Genomic DNA, 27,099 nt, shown 5'->3' with positions numbered 1-27,099 from the left:
TTTCGTTAAAATTTAAAACTTCTGGAAAAGAAAAAAAAAGGAGTTCCCATCATGGCTCAGTGGTTAACAAATCCGACTAGGAACTATGAGGTTGTGGGTTCGATCCCTGGCCTTGCTCAGTGGGTTAAGGATCCAGTGTTGCTGTGAGCTGTGGTGTAGGTTGCAGATGAGGTTCGGATCCCACATTGCTGTGGCTCTAGCGTAGGCCAGTGGCTACAGCTCTAACTTGAACCCTAGCCTGGGAACCTCCACATGCCGCGGGAGCAGCCCAAGCAATGGCAAAAAGACAAAAAATTTAAAACTTCTGCTCTGTGATAGACAATATGGAGAGAATGTGAAGACAAGCCACAGATAAGTAGAAAATATTTTCAAGAGACAGATCTGATAAAAGACTCTTAACCAAAATAAAGAACAAAGGAGTTCCCACAGTGGTACAGAGGGTTAAGAATCCAACTGCAGAAGCTCAGGTCTCTCCAGAGGTATGGATTCAATCCCCTCCCTGGCACAGTGGGTTAAAGGATACAGTGTTGCTGCAGCTGCATCATAGGTTGCAGCTGTGGCTGAGATTCAATCTCTGGCTCAGGAGCTCCATATGCTGCAGGGCAGCCAAAAAAAAAGAAAACAAAAATGGATCAATGACCTTAACAGACATCTCTCCAAAGAAGTTTTACAGATGGCAAATAAGCATATTTTAAAGTGTTCCACATCACCTTTCATTAGGGAAATGCAAATTAAAACAATGAGATATCACAACACACTTCTTAGAATGGTCAAAATCCAGAACACTGAAAACTCCAAAGACTGGCAGGGTTATGGAGTACAAGAATTCTTATTCATTGATGGTGAGAATAAAAAATGGTACAGCTACTTCACAAGACAGTTTGGCAGTCTCTTACAAATAAACATATTCTTATGATCCCCAGTTGTGCTCTTTGGTATTTACCCAAAGGAGTTGAAAACTTATGTTCATACAAAAACCTGTATGTGGATGATTATAGCAGTTTTATTCATAATTGCCAATACTAAAAGCAACCAAGATGTCTTTCAGTAGGTGAATTGATAAACTGTGGTCCATTCAGACAATGGACTATTATTTAGCACTGAAAAGAAAGGAGCTATCAAGCTGTGAAAAGACATGGAGGAAATTTAAATGTATATTACTAAGTAAAAAAGCCTCAGGAAAGACTACCTATATGATTCCAACTATATGAGTTCTGGAAAAGGCAAAAACATGAAGATAATAAAAAGGTCAGTGCCAGGAGCAGCATTGGGAACAGGGATGAATAGGCAGAGCACAGAAGAGTGAAAATACTCTGTATGATATTATAATGATGGATATATGTCTTTGTTTATTTCTCTAAGCTGATAGAATGTAGAACACCAAAAGTGGGTCCCTAAGATATTCAGTGGACTTTAGGTGATTATGATGTGTCAGTGTAGGTTCATCCTTGATAGCAAATGTACTGTTACAGTGAATGATGTTGATAACAGGAGAAGCTGTGCATGTGTGGAGGCAGAAAGTATGTGAGAAATCTCTATACCTAACTCTAAATTTTTTTCTGAACCTAAAAGTTCTCTTATAAAAATTGTCTTGAAAAACAAATAGAATCAATGAAACCAAAAATTAGTTCTCTGAAAAGATCAAGAAAATGGACAAATCTTTAACTAGATGAACTAAGAAAAAAAGAGAGAAGACGCAAATTACAAAGTCAGAAATGAAAGTGAGGACATTACTACCAATTCTACAGAATGAAAAGGATAACTAATAGAGTACTGTGAACAGCTGTACACCAACAAATTGGATAACTTAGATGAAATAGACAAATTCGAGGGAACACAAAACTTACCATGAGCAAATCATGAAGAAGCAAAAAACTTGAATGACCTATAAACTCATAAAGACATTGAATCAGTCATCAAAAATTTCCCTGCAAAGAAAAACTCCGGGTCTTTGGCTACACTGGTGAATTCTACCAAACATTTAAAGAAAAAAAAAATCCCCAAAGTTTTCCCAGAAATTGAGGGTGAAGGAATACTTCCTAACTCATTCTATAAAGCCAGCAATGCCCTGATACCAGAACCAGATAAAGACACTGCAAGAAAAGCAAACTGCAGACCAGTATCTCTGATAAACATCAATGTACAAATCCTTGACAACATTTTAGCAAACCGAACTCAGCAACACATTAAAAGAATTGCACATCATGACCAAGTGGGATTTATTCCTGGACTGCAAGTATGGTTCAACAGCACATTAATAGAATAAAGAATAAAAATCAGATGATCATCTCAATAGATTTAGAAAAAGCATTATTCAAAATTCAATAGATTTAGGAAAAGCATTTGCCCTTTCATGGTAAAAGCATTCAACAAATCAGGAATAGAAACTACCTCAAGATAATAAAAGCCATATATGAAAAACCTATAGCCATACTCAGTGGTGAAAGACTGAAGCTTTTCCTGAAAGTAGGTGATGCCTACTCTCACTACATCTATTCCGTAGAGCAATTAAAGAAGAAAAAGAAATAAAAGCCATCCAGATTGGAGTGGAAGAAGTAAAACTTTCTATGTGCACAAATGATATGATCTTATATAGAGAAAACCCTAAAGATTCACGCCCTTCCCCCCCAAAAAAAGCTGTTAGAACTAATAAGTTTAGCAAAGGATACAAAGTCAACACACAAAAAGTTGGATTTCTACCACTAACAACAAAAAAAGAAAGTTAAGAGAACAATTCCATTTTAAGTAGCATCAAAAAGAATAAAATACTAAGGAATTAACCAAGGAGGTAAAAGACATATTTTCTACTGAAAAGTAGAAAACTATGATGAAAGACATGAAAGAAAACACAAATAAATGGAAAGACAACTTATATTTTCATGGGTTGGAATTTTTGTTATTATTAAGACATCAATACTGCCCAAAGTGATCTGCATATCAATGCACTCTCCATCAAAATCCTAAAGAAGTTTTTTTGCAAAAATAGAAAAATCTATCCTAAAATTCATATGAATAGCCAAAACAATCTTGAAAAAGAACAAAGTTGGAGGGCTCATACTTCCTGATTTCAAAATTTACTACAAAGCTATAGTAATCAAACATGTGGTACTGACATAAGGACAGACATAAAGACCAGTGGAATAGAATAGAGAGCCCACATAAACCCTCACATATATGATCATCAAATGATTTTTCAGCAAGGATACCAAGTTAGCGAGGACAGGAAAGTCTTTTTGGTCCTGAGAAACTGGATATCATAACACAAAAGAACAGAATTGGACCCTTACCTAATACCATATTCAAAAATTAACTCCAAATGGGTCAAAGACCTAAATGCATGACCTAAAACTGTAAACTCTTAGAAGGGAATATGGAGGAGAAGCTTTATAACTTTAGATTTGGCTGTGAATTCTTAGATGTAACGTCAAAGATATAGACAACAAAAGAAAAAACAGATGTATTGGACTTCATGAAAATTTGAAACTTTTGTTCATCAAAGGACACAAGAGAGGGCAACATACATAATATGAGAAAATATTTGCAAATTATATATCTGATAAGGAATTAATATCCAAAGTTAATAGAGAACTTACAAAATTCAACAAAAAGCAAACAACACAATTCAAAAATGAACAAAGGATTTGAATAAACCTGTATTATTTCACCAAAGAAGGTATTTGAATGACCAATAAGCACATGAAAAGATGCTCAACATCCCTAATCATTAGAAAAATGCAAATCAAAACCACAATGAGATACCTTTCACACCCATTAGAATAACTGATATTAAAAACGAAACAAAAAACAAACAATAGTAACAACAACAAAAATACCCCAGAAAATAGCAAGTGTTGGGAAGGATGTGGAGAAATTGGGACACTTATGCACTGTTGGTGAGAATGTAAAATTGTACACCCACCATGGAAAACACTATAGAAGTTTCTCAAAATTTTTAAGATAGGATTACCATATGATTCAGCAATTTTGCTTCTGAATGTCTACCCAGAAAAACTGAAAGCAGGATCTCAAGATATTTGTACACCCATGGGCATAACAGCATTATTCACAGTAGTTAACAGATGGAAGCAACCCATATGTCTATTGACAGATGATTGGATAAACAAAATGTGGTATGTACTTACAGTGAAATATTATTTAGCCTTAAAAAGGAAGGGAATTCTGACTATGCTATCGTATGTACGAACCTTGAGGATATTATGCCAAGTAAAATAAGCCAATCACAAAAACAGATATGTATGATTTCACTTATATGAGGTCCCTTGAATAGTCAAAATCATAGACACAGAAAGTAGAATAGTGATTACCAAGGTTATAGAAAAGGGGAAATGGGAAATACTGTTCATTGGGTGTAGCGTTTCAGTTCTGCAAGCTGAAAAGTGTTCTGGAGATAGATGATGGTGATTGTTGCACAACAACAGGAATAGGGAATTCCTTGGTGGCTCAGTGGGTTAATGGCCTGCATTGTCACTGCTATAACTTGGGTCTCATCCCACATTCAATCTATGGCCCTGGAATTTCGCATGCTGTGAGTGTTGCCATATAAACTAACAAACAATAGGAATATACTTAATAAACTGAAGTGTACACCTAAAAATGGTTAAGATGGTAAGTACTGTATTATGTGTATTTTACCACAGTAAAAAACATTTTTTTAAGTTACTGGGGACACCAAAGAGTTTTTGTTAAATGGATTATCCTTATTGATATTTATATTAGATATTAAGAATGAGAAAAAATTTTAATATATTAATTCATTTAAGAGAACAACAATGAACCACTATGTGCTATGAACTTTTTGTTTGTCTTTTTAGGGCCATACCATGGCCTATGGAGGTTCCCAGGCTAGGGGTAGAATTGGAGCTGTAGCTGCTGGCCTACACCACAGCCACAGCAACACAGTATCTGAGCCATATACTACAGTATCTGAGCCATATACTATAGTATCTGTGACCTATACTACAGCTCACGGCAATGCCGGATCCTTAACCCACTGAATGAGGCCAGGGATTGAACCTACGTCCTCATGGATGCAAGTGAGATTTGTTTCTATTGAGCCACGATGGGAACTCCACTGTGAACATTTTGGAACATGTATTCTATTCTCTGTAAACATGCATTTCCATGGGATATAAACCTGAGATTTCTGGATCATGGGATATGTACATCTCCAAATTTACCATAGCAGATGATAGCAGAGTTTTTCCATCAACCCTGTATGAGCTCCCTTTGTTCCACCTCCTTACCAACATTTGGTCTTTTTAATTTCATTAAAATTTAATTTTGTTTTAATTAAGAGACTTTTAAAAATTTTAGTCTTTCTCAGGGGAAGTCTGTAGTAGTGCCTTATCCAGTTCTTTGATGGAGCAAATTTTCATATGTTTTCTGGCTATTTGGACTTCTTGCATTAAGTATGCATTCGATTTTTGCTCATTTTCCTATGGCTGTTTTGTGGGGCTTATTGGTACATTCTGACTACAAGCCCTTTAAACACACACACACACACACACACACACATATACTTTGCTTATCTTTGTAGGACGGAAAGAGTGGTATGTTAGCATTATAGCATCAGGTATGTAATACCGTGTTTTAGCACCATTTGGTCATAAGGTAATAAAATCAGGTGAGTAGGTGAGGACCACTCTGGCTTATAAAATTATAAGTACAGGATCTGGTAACAGACCATATATCTGTCAGATCCTTGAGGGATACATTTGGTTACAAGAATCTCACTAAGCACAGGGAAGCTGGGACCTTTGTTTTATATGCAGTATAACAGCCTACGTTTATATTTTGGCAGGCTTGCAAATCTAGATGCAGTTTGTTAAGACAGGGTCATTTTTACAATAAATAATGCTGCCCAATAGCAAATCTGACATTTTGCATTAATCTTAATCTACTATATTTCCATGGAGATGGAGATGTGTTAGAATGTAAAATCGGATCATTTCCCCATGATAAAAAGGGTTTAGATCTGTTGGTTAACCCTTTCTGCATGGAAAAAAATAGTATCTTTATGGAATTAATTTCTAATCCATGAATGAGGTATATTTATCCATGTCATTAGGTCTCCTTTATTTTCTCACAATAAAGCTTGATAGATTTTTTTAATGTTTTTTTAATAGCAGTCATGCACATTATTTATAGATTTATGCCTTAGTACTTTTTTTTTTTTTCTTTTTAGGGCCACACCTGCAGCATATGTAAGTTCCTAGGCTAGGGGTTGAATTGGAGCTGCAGCTGCCAGCCTACACCACAACCACAGCAACATAGGATCCGAGCCATGTCTGTGACCACGTCTCACAGCAATGCCAGATCCTTAACCCCCTGAGCAAGACCAGGGATTGAACCCACATCCTCTTGAATACTAGTTGGGTTTGTTACCACTGAGCCACAACAGGAACTCCAGTACCTTATTTTTTTATGTCACCATGAATGGCATAAAATATCTTTAAAATTTTAATTTCTAACTGCTTTTGTTGTGTGTAGGAGTGCAGTCAGGTTTGTACATTGTTTTTTGTATCCAGCAACCTTTTCAAATTCCATTATTAATTCTAATGAATTATATGTAGATACTTTTAGATTTTCTACATAATTATATATGTAAACTATCTGTAAATACTATTAGTTTTAATTTTGTTTATTTTCTAACATTTATACCATTATATATTTTTCTGGTCTTAGTGCAATAGCAGGGACCTTCAATACAGTGTTGAATAAAATTGGTCATAGATTCTCACTCTTGAAGGGAAAATGTTGAATATTTTACCATTGTAATATTTGCTGTAGGCTTTTTACAAGTTAAGAAATTTTCTATTAACTACTAGTTTGTTAAGATTGTTTTATAGAATATAAATGGATATAAAGTTTTATTAAATACTTTTCTGCATCTGTTTAGATGATGGAATCTATATATTTTCCCCTATATTTTAATTTGGCAAGTTACCTCAATAGATTTACTAATGTCAAGTCGAATGCATGTTCATGGGATAAGTTCAGTTTGTTTAATTTATAAATTACTAGATTCAACATGCTAATATTTTCATTAAGACTTTCACCTCTATAGACTTGACTCTTTTTTTTTTTTTGGTAATTTTGGTATCAAGATTGAGGTGGGGAATTAAGCCATTTTTCTTATTCTCTGGAAGAATTTGTATAATGTTGGGGATATTTCTTTGTTGAGTGTTTGGTGGAACTTATCAGTGAAGCCAAATGGAATTTTTTTATAGGAAGGTTTTTTAATTACAAATTCAGTTTCTTTAATAATGATAGAACTCCCTAGGTTTTCTATTTCTTCTGGCAATACTGTTCTAGGAATTTGCTTCCCTCTTTTTTTCTTGGTTAGTCACACTATAGGTTTGATTAATTTTGTCTTTTCAAAGAAACAACTTTTGGTTTTGTTGATCCTTTTTTTTGTATGCTTACTTTCCATTTCATTATTTTTTGCTCTCATCTTTTTTTAAATTGAGTTCAGTTTATTACAATAAGTTTTAGGTATACAACATAGTGATTCACAATATTTAAAGGTTATGTTCTATTTATAGTTATAAAATATTGCTATATCCCTAGTGTTGTACAATATATATCCATGTGCTCACCTCTTTATTACTTTCTTTTTTCTACTTTTGAGGGTAGAGGGGATTGTCTTGCTATCTGAGAATCTACCAAAAGTGCAGCTTTGCCTCTTAACTCACTATTAAGAAAGGAGTGCCGAGAGTTTCAGACTCTGGCTTTCTAGTCTTTCCATGCCTAGGCTTGAGGATAGTTGTTTGATATTTCTTAAGAAATTGTTTCAAAAATACTTTCTTCAGCTTTTAAAAATATGTTCAGATAGTAGTCCTACTTTAATGTAAGCAGAAGTTCCTCCCAATGTGATTTTAATGACAGTATAATTTTTCTGATTGTCTAGTAGTAGAATAACAAAGCCTAACCTTTGGTTTTACTATGAGAATGAAATGAAGTTATTTAAATGAAAACTTTGAAAAAGAGTAAGAATGGTACTGATTAAAGTATTTCTGTTCTCACCACTGCTGTTGTTTTGGGCTCACCAAATATTAAATTTTCCCAAAGTTCTCTCAGTCATTTGCAGTAATTTGCAATTGGGAAAGGCTCCCAGAATCCACATTAGGGTGACCAAAATGTCCTACAACTTTAGCAGTGGTAGGGTATATCTCATGCTCTGGACTTAGCTCTAGTTCAACCAATATTCTGAAATCCAACAGAATGGGCAGAGGGTTTTATTAACAGACTACTCTTAGGCTTCAAGTGGGTCGATTGCCTTTTTAAATTAATTTAATATACACTGGGTGGTGATCTAAGTTCTGAAAAAGATAAGTTGACCAAAGCAATCACTAGTCTCAAAAAACTTACCTTTTCTACTGAGGTCCTAAAACTACATTATCTGAAAATGTAAAATACATGTTATGTGAGAGAAAGGGCTTTGGAACAGGAACACATTGGTATAGATTCTAAATCCTCCACTTTTAGCTCTGTAATGTCACTTTCCTCATCTCAAATTGAGAATAACAGTACTGTCTCAGAGTTGTGAGATAAAATGAACTAATCCATATAAAGATTTTAACATTGCATGTGGGACATAGTAGGTGCTCAGAATATACTTTACGGATTAATGAAAAGTTAATTTGTCTTTTTGTGGAAAGAAGAACTGAATATGTTGTAGTAAAAATGTTTTAAGAGAGCATGGAGAGGCAAAGGAACATTGAAAGGTGCCCTACTGACTAGGAGTTGGAAAGAGAGTTCATGTGGGAGATGACAATAGAACTTAATCTTGAAGATAATCTTGAAGGTGGAATTGTAGCAGTTATACTTGGGACCGGAGGTATTCCACATGGGGTGACAATCTGTATGATCAAAGACTGAAAGGGGGGTGGTCTAGGAGCTAGACAGGAAAGCATAACGATTTTAGAGAATAATGAGTCATCTAAAGAGTAGAAATGTTGAAAAAGATTTGTGAATCAGTGCTCAGGATTTTGACATCATTTTGTATGTTCTTGAAGGCCATTAGAGATCTTGACTTAGGCGTTAAGATTGTTGCTATGGCAGTGGGTCAGATAAAGGAGAAAGAATTTGGAAGAAGGAAGACGTATTAGGAAGATTTTGCTATAGCCTAGGCGAAAGAAGATAAATTGCAAAAACATTACAACAATAAGATAGAAATTTTCCGTGAATTAACTCGTAAAGGATGATAGGTGAAGGAAGAGTTCAAAGCTGATTCTGAGATTAAAGTCTAGACAATTGGGACATTATAATTGCTATATCATTTGCAAAGATAATGAAAATAAAGAGGGTTACAAGGAAGAAGTATAATTATGGTTTTAGACATATTGAGTTTGAATTTTGTGTGGCAGGAAGGACAGCCAGCTGGAAATGTCAACTTGAGATAGTTTGAACTATAAATGTATATTTGGGAATCATCTGCATGAAAGTGATAGTTAGAATCCTGGGAGTGAATCAACTCAAAGCACAGAGAAGATTATTTAGAGCAATACCTAGAGGAATATGTGCTTGTGTCAGTGGAAGAAAGGGAAGTAGCCAAAGAAAAAGCAACTATAGTCAGAGGGGCAGAGTGGGAAAAAAATATAACTGAAATTTCTTATAAATATTAAAACAGGAAATTTTTGGACAAAATTTTTGGCTAGGTTTCCTGAAAGAGGTCCTGTTGCTGTCATTAGCAAGAATAACTGGGTGGCCTTACTGTCTTAATGTGATATGTAATATGCTATGTTAAAAAATAGTAATTAATATCATCTATATTAGAACCTAGAACCATCAAGTCAAACTGTGGTTCAAGTCCTATTTCCTCTCTGCTGTCACCACTTCAAACTGCCTTCATAATCATGATGGTTGACATCTATTGTAGTTCTCAGTACTGCAGTAAACTGAGATGGTGCAATATCATCCACGTAGTAGCTTGACTGAGAGAGAACTGGGAGGATCACCTAATTGAACAGACTCTGATCATTCTCATAGTAGAGTTATAATTAGAATGAGTTTTAGAAATTTCCTCTCTCAGTGCATAAAAAAAGACAACTGTAATATGTGTGCTTTACTTTCCCACTGTGTTAAGTAGAGATGCCTTCTTATACATCTGGTCATTGCAAAAATACAAGAAAGAACTTTTAAATCATTGTTTACATAGTTGTTCCAACATTTGAAAGTTTGATTCTGCCTTTTGGTATCTTCCTTTCTTTGGAAAACAGTAAATTACAAAGTCATTCAGAGCATCTTCCTTTTTTTTTTTTTTTTTTTTTAAACAAACCCATAGAAATAGATTGCCAAAAATTCCAAGTACCTCATTTTGCACATAGATTATCACGATTATCTTCTAGTTAAAGCTTTTTTTGCAAAAATGTTTTTCACTATTTTGAAGAAATTCACAGCCTTGAATTTTCCAAAAGGCTCTCAACAATAGGAATTCAAGTGCTGATAATGCATCAATGGTAGTAATAATAATGCAGTTAACATTTACCTGAATAGTTACTATGTGCCATACTTTGTGCTAATTTTGCATGCATTTATTCCTTTAATAATATTTACTGAGTGTCTACTATATGCCAGGAATTGTTCTAGAATAGTTTAATAAAATCTCTGCTCTTATAGCCCTTTTATATGGTGAGGACAGGCAGGTAATAAGCAATAAGCATAACCAATAAAGCATTTTGGCAATGACCAAAATAATGTATATGGACCATAGGAAGAGGATAAGTACTATGGAAACACTAGAGCAAGAGAAAGAAGGTCAGGAGTGCTGAGTTGGTGTTAGACAATGGAGATGAGTTGCATTATTAGATAGGGTGGTCAGAATAGGCCTGTGGTATTGGAGTTAATCGTGCAGATACCCAAGAAAGCGCCCAGGCAAATAGAACAATGCATGTAAAGGCACTAAGGTGGGCCCATATATGGGGTGTCCAAGGAACAGCAAAGAGATCAGTTTGGTTTGTAATGATCATAATGGGGGCAGGAAGGGAGGCAGATCTTATTACTGTAATGGCACTATGAGACAAGTAATACAATCCCCACTTTATAGATTGTAGAGGAAGCTGAGACATAGAGAAGTCAAGTCAGTTGCCACATACAAAGTCAGAAGCTGTCTATAGCAAGCATCAAGCTGTTTCATCCATTTATATACTGAAGGTTTTGAAATGACTTTAACTACTTATTTCTTTATTACACTCTGAAAAATATTAGATGAAATATCAGTACTCCTGATGTGGATGATTCATTAAACAGTGGCTCTATTTCACTTTGCTTTGTCTACAACCAGTATGACCATTTATAGGGTTTATAATTTCACCAGTTTCTTCAATTACTTATGACTTCTTTTTCCTAGCAGTGCAGTAAGCATCCCTGTGACATGCTTTAATATAAGAGTTTTGTGTTAGGGTAAATCCAAAGTTTAGTTTAGTTCTTCTAGCCTTTTCGTACTGAGCATTCTTAGAAGCAAGGATATATTCATAATCATAATGATATGTTTCCTTAATTCTTAAGTACAGAAAGCTTTTCTAGGTTGCAGCATGATGCTGATGACATTTGTACATTACCTATAGTCATGCTACCGATGATTATAATTAGTGTAACTAGTTGCAGATTATCTGGCCCATGTACATGTTACGCATGCTTGGAATGAATCAGTGCCTTAATAGTATAATTTGATACAGGAAAACATTTTAATAAAGACAATCTTTTAAACAATATAAAGTCTTTTTTTAAAATGTGTTTGTGCCTAGTTCATTGAACCCCTGGCTCATCCATAGACCATCCTTCACTCCAATTCCAGGTTGTGACTGGAGAAATTTGAAAGTCATGGTGAAAAGTCACTTTTAGATAAAAGGATATTTAATAGTTCATTTCTATATGTGTTAAATTGATAGCTAAAAGATATCAATTATTCTCAAGTAAATACCTTCCTATAATATTGGAAATTCTTTTTTATCTACTTCTTCATATTAAGTAGAACTGACCCAAATTTGTTGATTGTGCCTGAAAATTTTTCAGCATTGACTTTGTATAGGTGCTCATTTAAAGAACACTGCTTTGCTTGATTTGTGGTTGTTTATGTAACTGTGTGTTACTCTGACAGTTAATAAAAAATAGGACATTACACCCTTGGTATTTCTTACTCATCTTCCCACAGGAGTAGTGAACGCATAAATCAATTATGTGGGTTGGTTTTAATTGTTTGGCACTAACATCCTTTTGTCAAATGGGGGCATCATTGGTCTTTCTTAAGTAAGCTCTGTGGCAAGAAGAGTTTGCTTATTAAACTTAAATGGTATTAGGGGTAAATATTTGTTCTCCTTTCACCTGGTTTTAGAGGGCCTTTATGTCTATATCCAGTACATTTAATTAACAGTAATATATTGATATCCAGAAACATTTAGTAGTTTTCTTTATAGTTTTCAGTTATATCAACCTCTACATATACCATTACAAAAATGTTGTTGTTACTCAGTAACAGAAAATGACATGATTTTTAAGAATAATAAAAGCTTAGGATAAAAATCTTCTTAGGTAGTCTTTGTTTTGTCGTTATCATTGTCATTTTAAGAATGAACAAGGCGAAAAAACAAGTAAGTGCTTAAGATTTAAAACACATCTTCCTATACCCACACACCTAGCTGATCTTATAATATTCAAAAGTAACCATCAACACTTAGCAGATATTTTGAGCAAATCCAAATTACATAGTGTTGTGTGCAGTTGCTGCCAACACCTGACCGTTGCTAATAACTGTAGATCTGTTTGGCTATCATTAAGTTTTCGTAAGAAGTATTTTGAATATGGTTATTGTTACCCGGAAATGCATATAATTTACTGTATTTTTTAAAACTATGAGTTTTGGAGTTCCCGTCATGGCACAGTGGTTAACAAATCCAACTAGGAACCATGAGGTGGTGGGTTCAATATCTGGCCTTGCTCAGTGGGTTAACGATCCGGCGTTGCCGTGAGCTGTGGTGTAGGTTGCAGACGCGGCTCGGATCTGGCGTTGCTGTGTCTCTGGCGTAGGCCGGTGGCTACAGCTCCGATTAGACCCCTAGCCTGGGAACCTCCGTATGCTGCGGCCCTAGAAAAAGGCAAAAAGACCAAAAAAAAAAAAAAAACCAAACTATGATTTTCAGTCTCTTCGCTACTAACAATTTGTGCTACAGTTAGACTTCAAAATACATTCTTTTTTTAATCTACTCAAAAAGGCACCATATTTAACATGATTGCATTTGGGGAAAATTTTTTAGGATGTGAGAGTTACTCAGATACTCAGTCTTAAGTATTTAAATACTTTAAGAAAATGTTTCCATCAGTGTAACTCTGTTCTTACCTATAAGGTTAAAATCTTGCATAGTTACGTCTTTGTCAGGCAAATGCCATCGGCTAAAACTAGAGATAATAACTTAAGATTCATGTCTCCTTTCTTAGAGGTTACAGTTGTCTTGAAGTGACAGTTTTGAAAGACCTAAACTGACATCAAAGTGTTTAAATGATCTGGTTAGGCCAATTAATGTTAATTTTCATCTTCCATTAAATTATTTTAACGTTTTCCCCTTTTCTTTTTTTTAGCTGAGTCCTATACCAAGTCCTGTTTTGGGAAGAAAGCCAAATGCTAGTCAGTCGTTGCTTGTATGGTGCAAAGAAGTTACAAAGAACTACCGGGGAGTGAAAATCACCAATTTTACTACATCGTGGAGAAACGGTTTATCTTTTTGTGCAATATTACACCACTTTAGACCAGACTTAATGTAAGTAGAAACATTTTTCCATTCTTGTAAATGTTTTTAAATAAACAATTTAAGAAAAACATAAAATAATTTCTTAGCACATGTCCTGAAATACATTTAAAATTTTTTTTAATTTATTTATTTATTTTGGCTACACGCATGGCATGTAGAAGTTTCCAGGCTAGAGATCAAAGCTACGCCATAGCAGTGACCCAAGCCACTGCAATGACAATAACAGATCCTTAACCCGTTGCACCACAGGGAACTCCTGATTTCTCTTGCTTTTGGGGAGAAGAAATGTATCCCAGAAAGAAAAATTCTTCCCTCTTGATGCCTAAAAGCAGTTTTTTGTTTGTTTGTTTCTTTTTTGGCCACGCCACAGCATATGGAGTTCTTGGGCAGGGATCAGATCTGAGCCACAGTTGCAACTTTTACCACAGCTGTGGCAATGCCAGATCCTTAACCAACTATGCCAGACCAGGAATAAAAGCTGCATCCCAGCACTCCAGAGAAGCCACCAGCATCTCGCCAGGATTCCCATTGCTCAACAGCAGGGACAGCAATATATTCTGCTTTAAAAGAACTTTTTTTTTTCTTCTTCTTCTGCTTTTTAGGGCCGCATCTTCGGTGTATAGAAATTCCCAGGCTAGAGGTCACACTGGTGCTGCAGCTGCCAGCCTATACCACAGCTACAGCAACACCAGATCCAAGCTGTGTCTGTGACCTATACCACAACTCACGGCAACACCGGATACTTAACCCACTAAGCAAGTCCAAGGATTGAATCTGCATCGTTGTGGATTCTAGTCGGATTGGTTTCCACTGCGCCACAATGGGAACTCTGAAGAACTTATTTTTTTCCTTAATTTTATACAAAGAACTGACTTAAAATTACTATGAAAATTGTGTTACAGTTAAAATGAGGTGTGAGACAAATAAGCCTACAGCTCTTTATACACTGACAAGGAGAAATTACCTCATGGTAAATTTGATTATAAGGCTGGTTTCTGGTTCCCTGCCTTAACTTCTCTTTTAGATGGAAAGCTTCAGGCATTGGAACATGTAATCACTGTGTTTTTATTTGTTTGTTTGTTTCCTTAATTTTCCACACTTGTAGTTTTGTTGATCAAATTGCTATCAAATTACTTGTGACTCTTTGGTATTATTGAATTTCAAATTTTAAGATTGACTTTGTTTTAACAGCAGTCATTTTTATCAATTACTATATGTATCTACTGTACCATTTTCTCCCTCAGTGACTACAAGTCTCTGAATCCTCAAGATATTAAAGAGAACAACAAAAAGGTAAGAATAGCCAAAGGAAAAAAATACATAGTTCAATTTTGGCTTCTCTGCAGGCTTTTATTAATTTGGGAAAAGTGACGTTATTTTGTGAGTTCATAACTATAGCTCACAGAGGTCGTCTGTTCCCTGTGGTTGTATTAGGTTTAACCTAGTCTGTCATGGCCTTTAAAAATCACATGTGCCAGGCTGGCATCAGATTATAATATGTTTATGAACATCATTAACTGGTAAATATTTGTTAAAGCATGTTGCTTTTATTCAAGATTTAGCTTTTAAAAAGTGTACCCCAAACTGTTGTGCCATGAGTTTAGAAAAATGTGTTGGGAAGGGATGAAAGCAAGAAAGAACCTAATGAGTATGTAAAAAAAAAATGGTTATGTTCCAAGACGCAAGAAGATACAAATATTGGTTCTTTTTTTTTTTTTTTTTTTAGTACTTCTTTTTCCCATTTTCTGGTAAACTGCAGTTTTTTTTTCCCCCCACATAATTAATTAATACATTGAGGTTAGAGCTTCCCAGTTGATTTGGGGAAGGTAGTGACTCTTTTAGTCTTCAGGGTAGCTGCACAGGGCTAAGTTGCCAGCTAACTATGGCTGCAGACTCACTTAACTATGTACCCCAAATGCAGAACAATATTACAATTTTCTGTGTGCACCAACATAAAAAAGGAGGGAAGCACCTAACTCCACATATGGCACATAGTTTTTTTCTCTGCTGGAAAATGAATTCTTTAACTGAAAAGTTAGTGAAATGTATTGTAGAACAAGAGTTCTTAATCTGGAAGCTATGGGTAAAATTCAGGAGATCCTGAAACATGGCTAGGGGAAAAAATATATGTATTTTATTTTCTCAATTCTTTAACTGAAATTTAGCATTTTCTTCAATTATGAATTTTGATAACAAACCACTGTAGTATTAGCCATGTCTGAGACTCTGTCACCTTTAGAGTCTCCGATACTTTTCTATCGCTTTGCAGTTGCAAATGTCTGCAACTACCTTTTAAGCTCATCATTACTTCATAATTACAGTAGTTAATACATCCATAAAAGGCACATGTCTTCTCAAATTCAATTTTATTCATATTTTCAAACTTTTATTTTTTAGTAATCATTTCCTTTGTATCATAGGTATTTTATACATGTAAAACATTCTGAGAAGGGGTTCATTGCAAAAAGAATTCATGTGACAAAGTGATTAATAACCTCTGACCTAGGCTAAAATTTTTTTTTTGGCTTTTTTTTTTGTGTGTGTGTGTGTGTTTCAGAGCTGTACCCGAAGCATATGGAGGTTCCCAGGCTAGGGGTCCAGTTGGAGCCGCAGCCACTGGCCTACACCACAGCCACAGCAACATGGGATCCAAGCCTTGTCTGTGACCTACACCACACCTCACAGCAATGCTGGATCCTTAACCCATTGAGTGAAGCCAGGGATCAAACCCTCAACCTCATGGTTCCCAGTCAGATTCGTTTCCGCTTCACCACGACGGGAACTCCTAGGGCTAAAATTTTTAATTTACTTTAAATTAGATAATTAAATTCACCAGTGATAAAAAGACTATCAAGGGAAATTTGATGGAATTTCAATGAACAGATGAGAATTTAAATCAATTTTTTTTTACTTTTATTGCTCTCTAAAACTAAAAATTTATATTTCTGTTTACAAATTATTGTTTCTTTACAAATATATGATGTAGGTCCTAGAGAAATACATTTTACAATGGTCGATTTTTTAAATTGAACTACACTATCAAAAAAAGTAATCTTTAAAATCAGTATAATTTTCTTTATAGAAATCATGCTACAAAATAAATCATTCTCATGAATTATTTTTTGTATGATTTCAAAGAGCTTATGTTTATCAAAATGAAATGCCTTGTTTTCCATCAATTAAGTTGTACAGTTGGCCATCAGTATCCATGGATGCAGAACCCACGGATAGGAAGGGCTGGCTGTACTCTGCCATTTTATATAAAAGACTTGTGAATCCATAGATTTTGCTATCTGCAGGGGGTATTGGAATCAGTCCCCGGTGGATACCAAGAGATATCTTTAGATATGACAGTTCTTTACCTATATTTTCTTGCATTTGAATAAGCTAATTTGAATGCCAATGCAAGAATTATGAAATAAACCATCATTATTTTTATAAAACAAAGCTTTCAAATTACTATTTAAAATTTTGGAAAGCAAACATTGTTAATTTTACCCAGCTATATATTTTTAAAGGGTATGAGGAATAGGGCTTGAGTTATACTCCTTTACATTATTTTTTTCAAAACTTATTAATGATGAACATACCTTGGATTTACATATTACTTCAAAGAGAAATATATCCCATTGAGATTTTTTTCTCAATTAAACCTTAAAGGACAGATAATAATAGCTTTTTAAAGAATTTTAATTTAGATGATTCTATTCATTACACTCACAATTCAGTACATAACTGTTGTTATACTTCCTTTTTATCACTTCGCAACTTTTTACTTGATATCTACCTTGAATATCATTTGCTACCTACAGTTTTATGTCTGGCTTAAAACAGTTCTTTCCAGTATCCCCATCTGCTCTTGGTTGGATTTAAAGCAGTGCAAGAAACAGTGCCTGTGTCTTAAGTCCCTTGTAGTTGTATAACATAAACAGCAATGACTCCTTACAAATTAAATCACATCTAGGAATGAATAAGACAGATTTTTAAAAAAAAAAATCTCTTTTTTTCTCCACACACAAACAGCTAAAAAGACAGTAGGTGGTTGACCATAGTGGGTGAGGTTAACCTATGGGAAAAATTCCTTTATAAAGTTTTGACTTTATTTATAAGAAGTTTGGTTTGTTTTTAAATGTTTTTTAGTGCAATTAGTGTGCATAAAATGAATTGTTACATGAAGCAAAACACTAGCAGGAGATTCCCCACAGGGAAGCTAATCATGTTCCCAGGTCTATAAAAAGTGCTGAATAAAAAAGGTATTTACCTGTGACATCTGATCTTAACCAATATGTCAATGTTTTAGATAATTGGGAAATGTTTAGAATACTGCCTGTGGTGCTTTTCCTGATGGTCTGCAATTGATGTCTGTCAATCAAGTTGTCAGGACACTTGAGAAGAAAAATGACTTTAATTTTCCTAAAACATGTAAAATAACAAACAGGCCCAAACATGCACACCAACTGAGCCATTCTCTCAAGTAAATATTTTGAGGTACTTATATTATGAAACATAATGCTTGGAAAATTGAAGATATTTTAATATCAGAATTTCTTTTTCATTTTCTTTCTTATTCCACAACATTTACTAAACTATAGGAAGAATACAAGACAAAGGATTAGATTCACAGATAGAAATGCACTGTAACTTGTACATGCAAAAGAGTGATTCCTTCTTAATTATTACGTAATTTCCTAGCCTTTCTTTTTAGAAAAACTTTGAGTTATGATCCCATATCTAGGTTGTTACAAAGAGTGGATATTTTATATCTCAAATCAAGAGTATAACTAGAAGGTCTTTATTTTTCCAAGAGCATAACTAAACCTTTAGCCATATTTTTAATGCTTCCTAGCAACACAAAGCTGTTTTCAAGGGTTAGTTCAGGATAGTAATAATTAATTGTAAATTGAGAAACAGCTTTGATTCTTCAAAACTAGAAAAACCTGCTGTGCCACAGTCATTTAAAGGCTAACAAAAATAATACAATGCAGCCTCACATTCTGAACTAGGTTGTAGCACTCAAAACATTTCATTCTTTCCAAAATGGATGAAGTGAAAATGAAGTCACTCTTCTCATTAGGAAAATCAATCTTAATTGTGCATTTTAAAAAAAAAGTGTTTCTAGATTTAAATAGCACTTGCTTATATTTTACACCAGGCAGTCTAAGAGTTGGTTCTTCTAGGATATCTTTCTGTACTTTTTCTTTTCAAATCACTGCAATTACATGACCATGGGACACAGAGATTGATAGGAATAATAAAGCTCCAGATGAATTATTATTTTTTTACCTTAGTTCTTTATCACAGAAATTGATTCTAAATTTTTGTTTTTGTTTTAACTCTCATTTTTTCTTGTTTTCCTTTTTGAAAAAGAATCTTTCAATTGTTTTTAACCAAGAAAAATGTTTTTATCTTGCATCTACCCCCCTTTTACAAATTTCTAACTTGTCATTTTATTCTGTTCATGTGGCATAATGTCAGTAATAATGTACTCTACAACAACAACAAAAATCCATTAGCATTTAAAAATTTTTTTAATGGTAACTTAATTTTTAAATCTTTTTTGAGGTATAATTGCCATATAACATTACATCAGTTTCAAGTATACAACATAATGATTTGATATTTGAATGTATTGTGAAATGCTTACCACAATAAATCTAGTTAACATCCATTTCACTGTTTTTGCTGTTTTTAAAATGTGTAGGCTACTGGTGATGTCTTAAATTTCTTTTAAAAAAAATTAAAATGTTTGGATTGTCTGAACTCTTCAATGTATCTTTTGTTTTTCTTTCCTCTGAAGGCATACGATGGATTTGCCAGCATAGGAATTTCCCGGTTATTGGAACCTTCTGATATGGTTTTATTAGCAATTCCTGACAAACTGACTGTTATGACCTATCTCTATCAAATAAGAGCACATTTCAGTGGCCAAGAATTAAATGTTGTTCAAATAGAGGAAAACAGCAGTAAAAGCACATATAAAGTTGGAAACTATGAAACAGATACAAATAGTTCTGTTGATCAGGAAAAATTCTATGCCGAGCTTAGTGATCTGAAACGGGAGCCTGAACTGCAGCAGCCTACCAGTGGAGCAGTAGATTTCTTATCACAGGATGACTCTGTATTTGTAAATGATAGTGGGGTTGGAGAGTCAGAAAGTGAACACCAGACTCCTGATGATCATCTCAGTCCAAGTACAGCCTCCCCTTACTGTCGCAGGACTAAAAGTGATACAGAACCCCAAAAGTCTCAGCAGAGCTCTGGAAGGACTTCAGGATCCGATGATCCCGGAATATGTTACAATACAGATTCAAACCATGCACAAGTTTTGTTAGGCAAGAAGAGACTATTGAAAACTGAGACTTTAGAATTAAGTGACTTATATGTTAGTGATAAGAAGAAGGATGTGTCTCCACCATTTATTTGTGAGGAGACTGATGAGCAAAAGCTTCAGAATCTAGACATTAGTAGTAACTTGGATCAAGAAAAATTAGAGAATACTAGACCCTTAGAATGCAGATCAGATCCTGAATCACCTGTCAAAAAAACGAGTTCATCTCCCACTTCTAAACTGGGATACTCATACAATAGAGATGCAGACCTGGCAAAGAAAAAACGTACTTCCCTGAGGCAGACAGAATCTGATCCAGATGCTGATAAAACCACCTTAAATCATGCAGATCATTCTGCAAAAACAGTCCAGGTAAGTGAGTTAGAATGATGAGTACATATATGTAGTAAACAGTTATTTCTTTTCCCTTAGTTTCTTTTTGTATTCATAGAACACTTTACAAATCATTAAAGATGAAGTGTAGTTCCCAGTCTAGAAAAACCTGAAATATACCTATCCTTCATTTAAAGTTTATGATTTATTATCTTAAGCCTATAAATAAATCCCAATTTCAAATTAATGAATAAAGAATATCAACTTTTTAAATCTAAATATTATTAACCTATAAAAATAGTATTTTGCAGAATAAGTCAAAGATATTTCAGTATTCCATTTAGAAAGAATATCATTTTGGAAATGTGTTTTGCCAAATTAAAATAGTTCCTATTTGCAATATTTTTCTTCAAATATTTTATTTGCATTGCAATTGCTATTTTCAGTCCTATCATTACTTGTGGTTAATAATCCCAGTAACATTCACATTTCTCCCCATGAAGGGAATATGGCACAGATTGGACCTTATAATATTTATTACATTTAATTGAATCTATGATACCATCAATAAGATACACCATTATTTCATGTACCTCAAAGAAAGAAAAACACTGCCAATAAATTATGATACATGGTTTTCTTATCACGGAGGATTTTTATTTTATACCCATTGAAAGAGATCTTCTTAGACTTACTTAGACATGGATTTTTTTTAATCCTATGATGCTCTTATAAATACATAAAAAGGAATTTTTGGAGTTCTCACTGTGGAACACTGGGTTAATGATACAGCTTATCTCTGTGGCATTGCTCTTTTAGTCCCTGGCCCAGTGCAGTGGATTAAGGATCCAGTGTTGGCAGCTATGGCATAGGTTGCAGATATGGCTAGGAAGAGATCCCTGTCCCAGGAACTTCCATATGCTGTGGGCATGGCCAAAAAGGGAGGAGGAGAGGTTTAGCAAAATAAATTGGTTATGGTACAGTCAATTTAGAATTAGAATTTAGAATCCAACTCTTCTGAATCACTTTTTGATATAGAGTTGATGGTATTCCTGTTTTTCCACACAGGTGTTGTCCTCTGTGCTGTCAAAAACAAGATGTTACAGCAGTGGTTCTTAAAGTATGATTTGGGGATCTCTGAGGCTCCTTCAGAGTGCCTTCAAAGTTGAAACTATTTTCACAATAACAATAGAACATGATTTACCTTTTTCGCTTTCGTTCTCTTATAAGTGTACAAGGACTTTTTCTGGGGGCCACATGGTTTGTGATATCTCAAGAGATTGAATACAGAAGTAGATATGAGTATCTAACTGCCTTTTGTTAAGCCAGGTATTAAACATTGATTTCCTCAAATTTAAATTTATGCCATTCTTCTCATTTAGGGTGTTTTATGCTTTTTTATTTTTTTTATTTTTTTTATTTTTTTTAAGGGCTGCACCTATGGCATATGGAAGTTCCCAGGGTTGGAGTCAAATTGGAGCTGTAGCTGCTGGCCTGTGCCACAGTCACAAAAATGCAGGATCCAAGCCACATCTGTGACCTAATCACAGCTCATGGCAATGCCAGATCTTTAACCCAACTGAGGTAGGCCAAGTATTGACTCCACATCCTCATGGATACTAGTTGAGTTCATTACAGCTGAGCCACGATAGGAACTCCTAGTTTTGTTTTTTAATGTAGTTATTTTTATTAGAATATCTTAACATCTAGTGGGTTTTATACAGCTATTTTAAAGGAATGAATAAATAAATATTTTTAAACTTCTCAGTTTAATTTCCAAAATGACAAATAACAAGAGATATAGATATAACCCATTAAGCTAAGGCTTTGGGGTATCCTCAATTTTTAAGCGTATAACAGGACTCTGAGACCAAAAAGGCTGAGAACCTGTGAATTACAGCATTTCTCCACAGTTGTCGATAGGATTTTATTCTCAGTAATACTCACTGATAATAGCACTTTCTTAACCTTACTGGTAGGTCCCAACAAAAGATTTTCAGACAATAGCCTGGAGTTGTGCACCATTTTCAAATAGTACTCAAGGGATTGTTAGCTGAAACATCAAGGGATTGCAGTCATGCTACCAGAATCATCAAGCACATGCATATGTAGGTATTGACAGCTGTATCTTGACTATCACCTGTGTGACAGAGATTATAAAATGTCATCAGTTTCAAGTTTTGAGAGATATAAAATTATGCATCTTAGAATCAAAGAAATGTGTAGCTGACAAAGAACCCCCCTGTTCTCCTAATCAAAAAAAATTTCAAATCAAGTGTTCTAAACACCTCAACATTCAGGGTATCACAGTGTCCATACATAGAAGATAATCAATAACCATATATTAGCCACTCAAATGGCCAATATTATGACTTTTCTAATCTATAGAGCCATACTGAATTATCAAATTTCCTCTAATCAAATGCCATTAATCATTAGACTCACTATTGTGATTGACAATTGCAGAATTTGGTGAGCCTAAGTTTGAATATCAATACAGATTTTTCTTATAAACCAGATTTTTAGGGTAAATGCTAGTTAACTCTAGAAATTGGTGAGAGTTTAAATTCTTTTTTTCTGTCTTTTTAGGGCCACACCCATGACATATGGAAGTTCCCAGCCTAGGGGTAGAATTGGAGCTACAGCTGCCGACCTACACCACAGCCCCAGCAACGTGGGATCTGAGCCAAGGTACAACCTACTCCACAGCTCACAGCAACTCCAGATCCTTAACCCACTGAGCAAGGCCATGGATGGAACCTGCATCCTCATGAATACTAGTCAGATTTGTTACCACTGAGCCATGACAGGAACTGCCTGAGGGTTTAAAATTTTTAAATGCTCTGAACTAGGACTCAGTGAACCTGGATTCTCTGTGCCAGTGTGACTTGTTAACTAGCCATTTAAATTCTTTAAATCTTATTTTCCACACGTGTTAAATGAAATAATTTCAGAGAGTCCTTTTAGCTCTAAAACTTTGTCATGGTGTGATGCTATTCAGATGATTTAAGTGATGTACAGTAAATACACAGGATGATAGAAGCAGCACCTATTAACAACTCTGTATATGTTTGTTGACTGTTGGTTTACTGGTTAGAATTTTGCTCAGGGTAAATGTAAAGTATCCGTTGCCTGATACTGAAAATTATAATGTAGATGCTAATACTTGAAAGATTTTTAAAAATTGTTTATAGTAGCTAAATTTTTGACAATTAAAAATCTGTTTTTCTATTGTATATTTCATTGATTCAAAGATACACATCTTTTTACATTTTAACTTCTCTGAAATCAAGATGTTACTTAGTATGTTAGAGTATAGTTGGCAATGTTCTCTTAGAAACTCAAAACAATAGTGAGTCTAATGATTAATGGCATTTGATTAGAGGAAATTTGATAATTCAGTATGGCTCTATAGATTAGAAAAGTCATAATGTTGGCCATTTGAGTGGCTAATATATGTGATGACCATTATAAATCTTACATGTCTCAAACTCTACAACCCAAGTTTAAGTGGTTGAAGCCTACCTCAGATTTACCAGATTCTGAAGTTTACCTCAGAACCCAGATTTACAGAGTTGCGTTAAGATCACATATCAGGTGTTAAAAGTTTGAATTTGAAACCAACCTGGACTGACTTCAAAGTCTATGCTCCTGAACTTTATGCTCATAATACTTGCTCGAACAGCACTAAAAATAATTTTAGCCCAGATGTAAAACAGTTGACAATTATACCAAATCCCTTAAAAATGTAAGGAGATAATCAGAACTGTATACAAGAATTTACATATAAAGATGTTCACAAAAGCATTGTTTATGATAGTAAAAAAATTGTAAACAACTTAAATATCCAATAGTAAAGACAAGTTAAAGTGTTAATATTAGTAGAATGCTAAGTAGACAATTTTAAGACATTTTCAAAATAATATTTAAGGATATAAGAAAAAGCTCATAATAGAATATTAAGTGGAAAGAAACATGATTTTACAGTGATTATCTCTGGGTGCCAAGATTGCAGATTTTTTAAATATTTCTTTAATTGAGGTGTAATTCACATATTGTATTAATTTTAGGTGTACAACATAATGATTTGGTATTTGTATCAATTGCAAAGTGATCACCACAATAAGCCAAGTTAATATCCATTACCATACATAGTTACAAAAGATTTTTTCCTGTGATAAGAACTTTGAAAATCTACTCTCTTAACAACTTTTAAATATGCAATACATTATTAACTATATTTACCACGCTGTACATGACATACTTAACTTGACCCCCTTTACCCGTTTAGCCCACCCTGGCCTCCAGCAAACACCAGTCTTTTCTCTGTATCTGTGAGCTTGGTTTCAGAGATCCTTAGGGGATTTTTCTTAGATTCCACATGTAAGTGAGATCATATGGTATTTATCTTTCTCTGACTGATTTCTTTTAGCCTAATACACATAAGATCCATCTATGTTGTCACAGATGGCTGTGTTGTCACAGATGGCAAGGTTTAATTTTTTTAGTTTATTTTTAATAAATTTTATTGGAGTAGAGTTATGTTAGCTTCAATGTACAGCAAAGTGAATCAGCCATACATGTACATATATATCCATTCTTTTTCAGATTCTTTCCCTGTATAGGCTATCACAGAGTACTGAATTTGGGGATTTTTTTTTTTTTTTTTTTTTTGGCCATGTTCATGGCATATGGAAGTTCCTAGGCCAAGCATCAACAAGATATAATTTTTTTGTGGGTAGATAATATTTCATTGCATGTGGCTGTTTAATTTTCCCAATACCATTTATTGAAGAGACTATCCTTTCCTCATTGTATATTTTTGTACTCCTTTATCATAAATTAATTGCTCTTATATGTTTGGGTTTGTTTCTGGGTTCTCTGTTCTGTTCCATTTATCTATGTGTCTGTCCTTATGCCAGGATCATACTGGCAGGTATATTATAGCTTTGTAGTATAGTTTGAAATTAGGGAGTGTGAAATCATTTTTTTTTCTTCTTTTTACTTTTATGTTATTTTCTAAAATTTCTATAATGAATATGAATTGCATTTTAATCAAAAAGATTTTTTGTGTTTATGTGCTCTGAAGACCAAAGTGGATTTTCACTATTTATGTAGCTGATTGAAATCCCTAAAAGACTGTAGAATCACAGAATTTAGACCTAGTAGTATCTTTAAGATGATCTACTTGCTAAGTAATAGCAAATTTTAAGAGCTAAAGAGACTCTAAGGATGATCTCCCTTCATTTAAAAAATAAGGAAATTGAGAAATTGAGAGGTTTTTATATTAATATTTAACATTTATCTGGTACTCACTACATTATTCTCTTTTGCTTAATCTTTACAGTATCCTTATGAGAGTTGGTCTGTTTTTATCCCTATATTTTAAACGAGAAAACTGAGTCTTAAAAAGATTGAGTAACTTGCTCACAATTAAGTGATAGAACTAGGATACCTGACTTAAGAGTTCTTAGGTATCATGTAATAGTTTTAAATGGCCAGTTCAATGACACATTGCTTATTATTAATGGAAGGTTTAACAGATTCAGTGTTCATTTAATTAATTTTGTCTGTTTCTTTTTTTTTTTAATTTTTTAAATTTTTTTGTCTTTTTGTCTTTTTAGGGCCGAACCCACAGCATATGGAAGTTCCCAGGCTAGAGGTCTAATCGGAGCTGTAGCCACTAGCCTATGCCACAGCCACTGCAATGCCAGATCTGAGCCACAGCAACACCAGATCCTTAACCCACTGAGTGAGGCCAGGGATCGAACCCGCGACCTCATGGTTCCTAATCGGATTCGTTTCCACTGCACCATGACGGGAACTCCAAATTTTGTCTGTTTCTTGAGAGTATGTTGACTTGTAATCAGTTCAGATGCAATATTGAACTCTCTTCTATTATGTCCGATCAATATGAACTAAAAATCTCTCATTATTAAACATTCCAGTTGTATCTATTGTTAAGAATTTTTGTTAAATACTCTTAAAACCTGGGATGATTAGAATATTCTGAAATTAGTGTTGATGGTTCACAAACTTATGACTACTAAAAAAAATCATTAAATTTTACACTTTAAGAAAAATATTTGCTTAAAATTACAGAAAAGGTTAAAAAATTATGTTAAAATGTAAGGATTGCGAAGAGACCCAAAAATGATGTACTAAATTTTTTAAGTTTCTCATTATACCAGATAAAGTAATAGGTCACTGTTTATTACCTTTCCCTTGATCATGAGTGATACTAATAATTAAAGCAAAACTATGCAATGAAAAGGAAATGAAAGAATTTAAGTATCAAAGTAATAGTCATAGCCATCTAAAGCCAGAAGGTGGCTGCTTTAGTAGAGAAAACAAATTTGAATTATAAACACTATTAATATTTGTGCTTTGGATTAATGTCACCATTTAAGAGCTAATTTCCATTGATGGTCTGTCTACCTCTTGTTCTCCAAAAATATATTGTAAGGTTACAAATTAATCCAGGAAAATACAATTCCAATTCTGATATAGTTAATTTTTGTAAGAAAAGTAAGCCATAGAGAAAACCAGTATTACTATTCTTTAAATAAAATATGATAGCTTTGAATTTTCTATAAATGTGAAATTGTCAAGAATTTAAAGATTTGTTGCCACAGATATTTAAAATCTTTCAAAATACGAATTTGGAAGACT

At 34.1% G+C, this 27,099-nt stretch overlaps 1 protein-coding gene across 10 annotated transcripts in view; it reads left to right on the top strand.

Annotated features, from left to right (window-relative positions):
- EHBP1 (EH domain binding protein 1) overlaps positions 1-27,099 on the top strand; it is a 354,576-nt gene that overhangs the window by 235,749 nt on the left and 91,728 nt on the right. For all 10 annotated transcript variants that reach the window (XM_021087469.1, XM_021087472.1, XM_021087470.1 and 7 more), the window contains 3 exons: positions 13,597-13,775; positions 15,011-15,059; positions 19,564-20,466. In XM_021087469.1, the coding sequence (XP_020943128.1) occupies positions 13,597-13,775; positions 15,011-15,059; positions 19,564-20,466 (1,131 nt within the window). The remainder of the gene's footprint in view (positions 1-13,596; positions 13,776-15,010; positions 15,060-19,563; positions 20,467-27,099) is intronic.

Source organism: Sus scrofa, chromosome 3, assembly GCF_000003025.6.
Source record: "Sus scrofa isolate TJ Tabasco breed Duroc chromosome 3, Sscrofa11.1, whole genome shotgun sequence".
NCBI lineage: Eukaryota > Metazoa > Chordata > Mammalia > Artiodactyla > Suidae > Sus > Sus scrofa.
The sequence above is the reverse complement of the archived record's forward strand: the minus strand, read 5'-3'. Positions and strand labels throughout refer to the sequence as shown.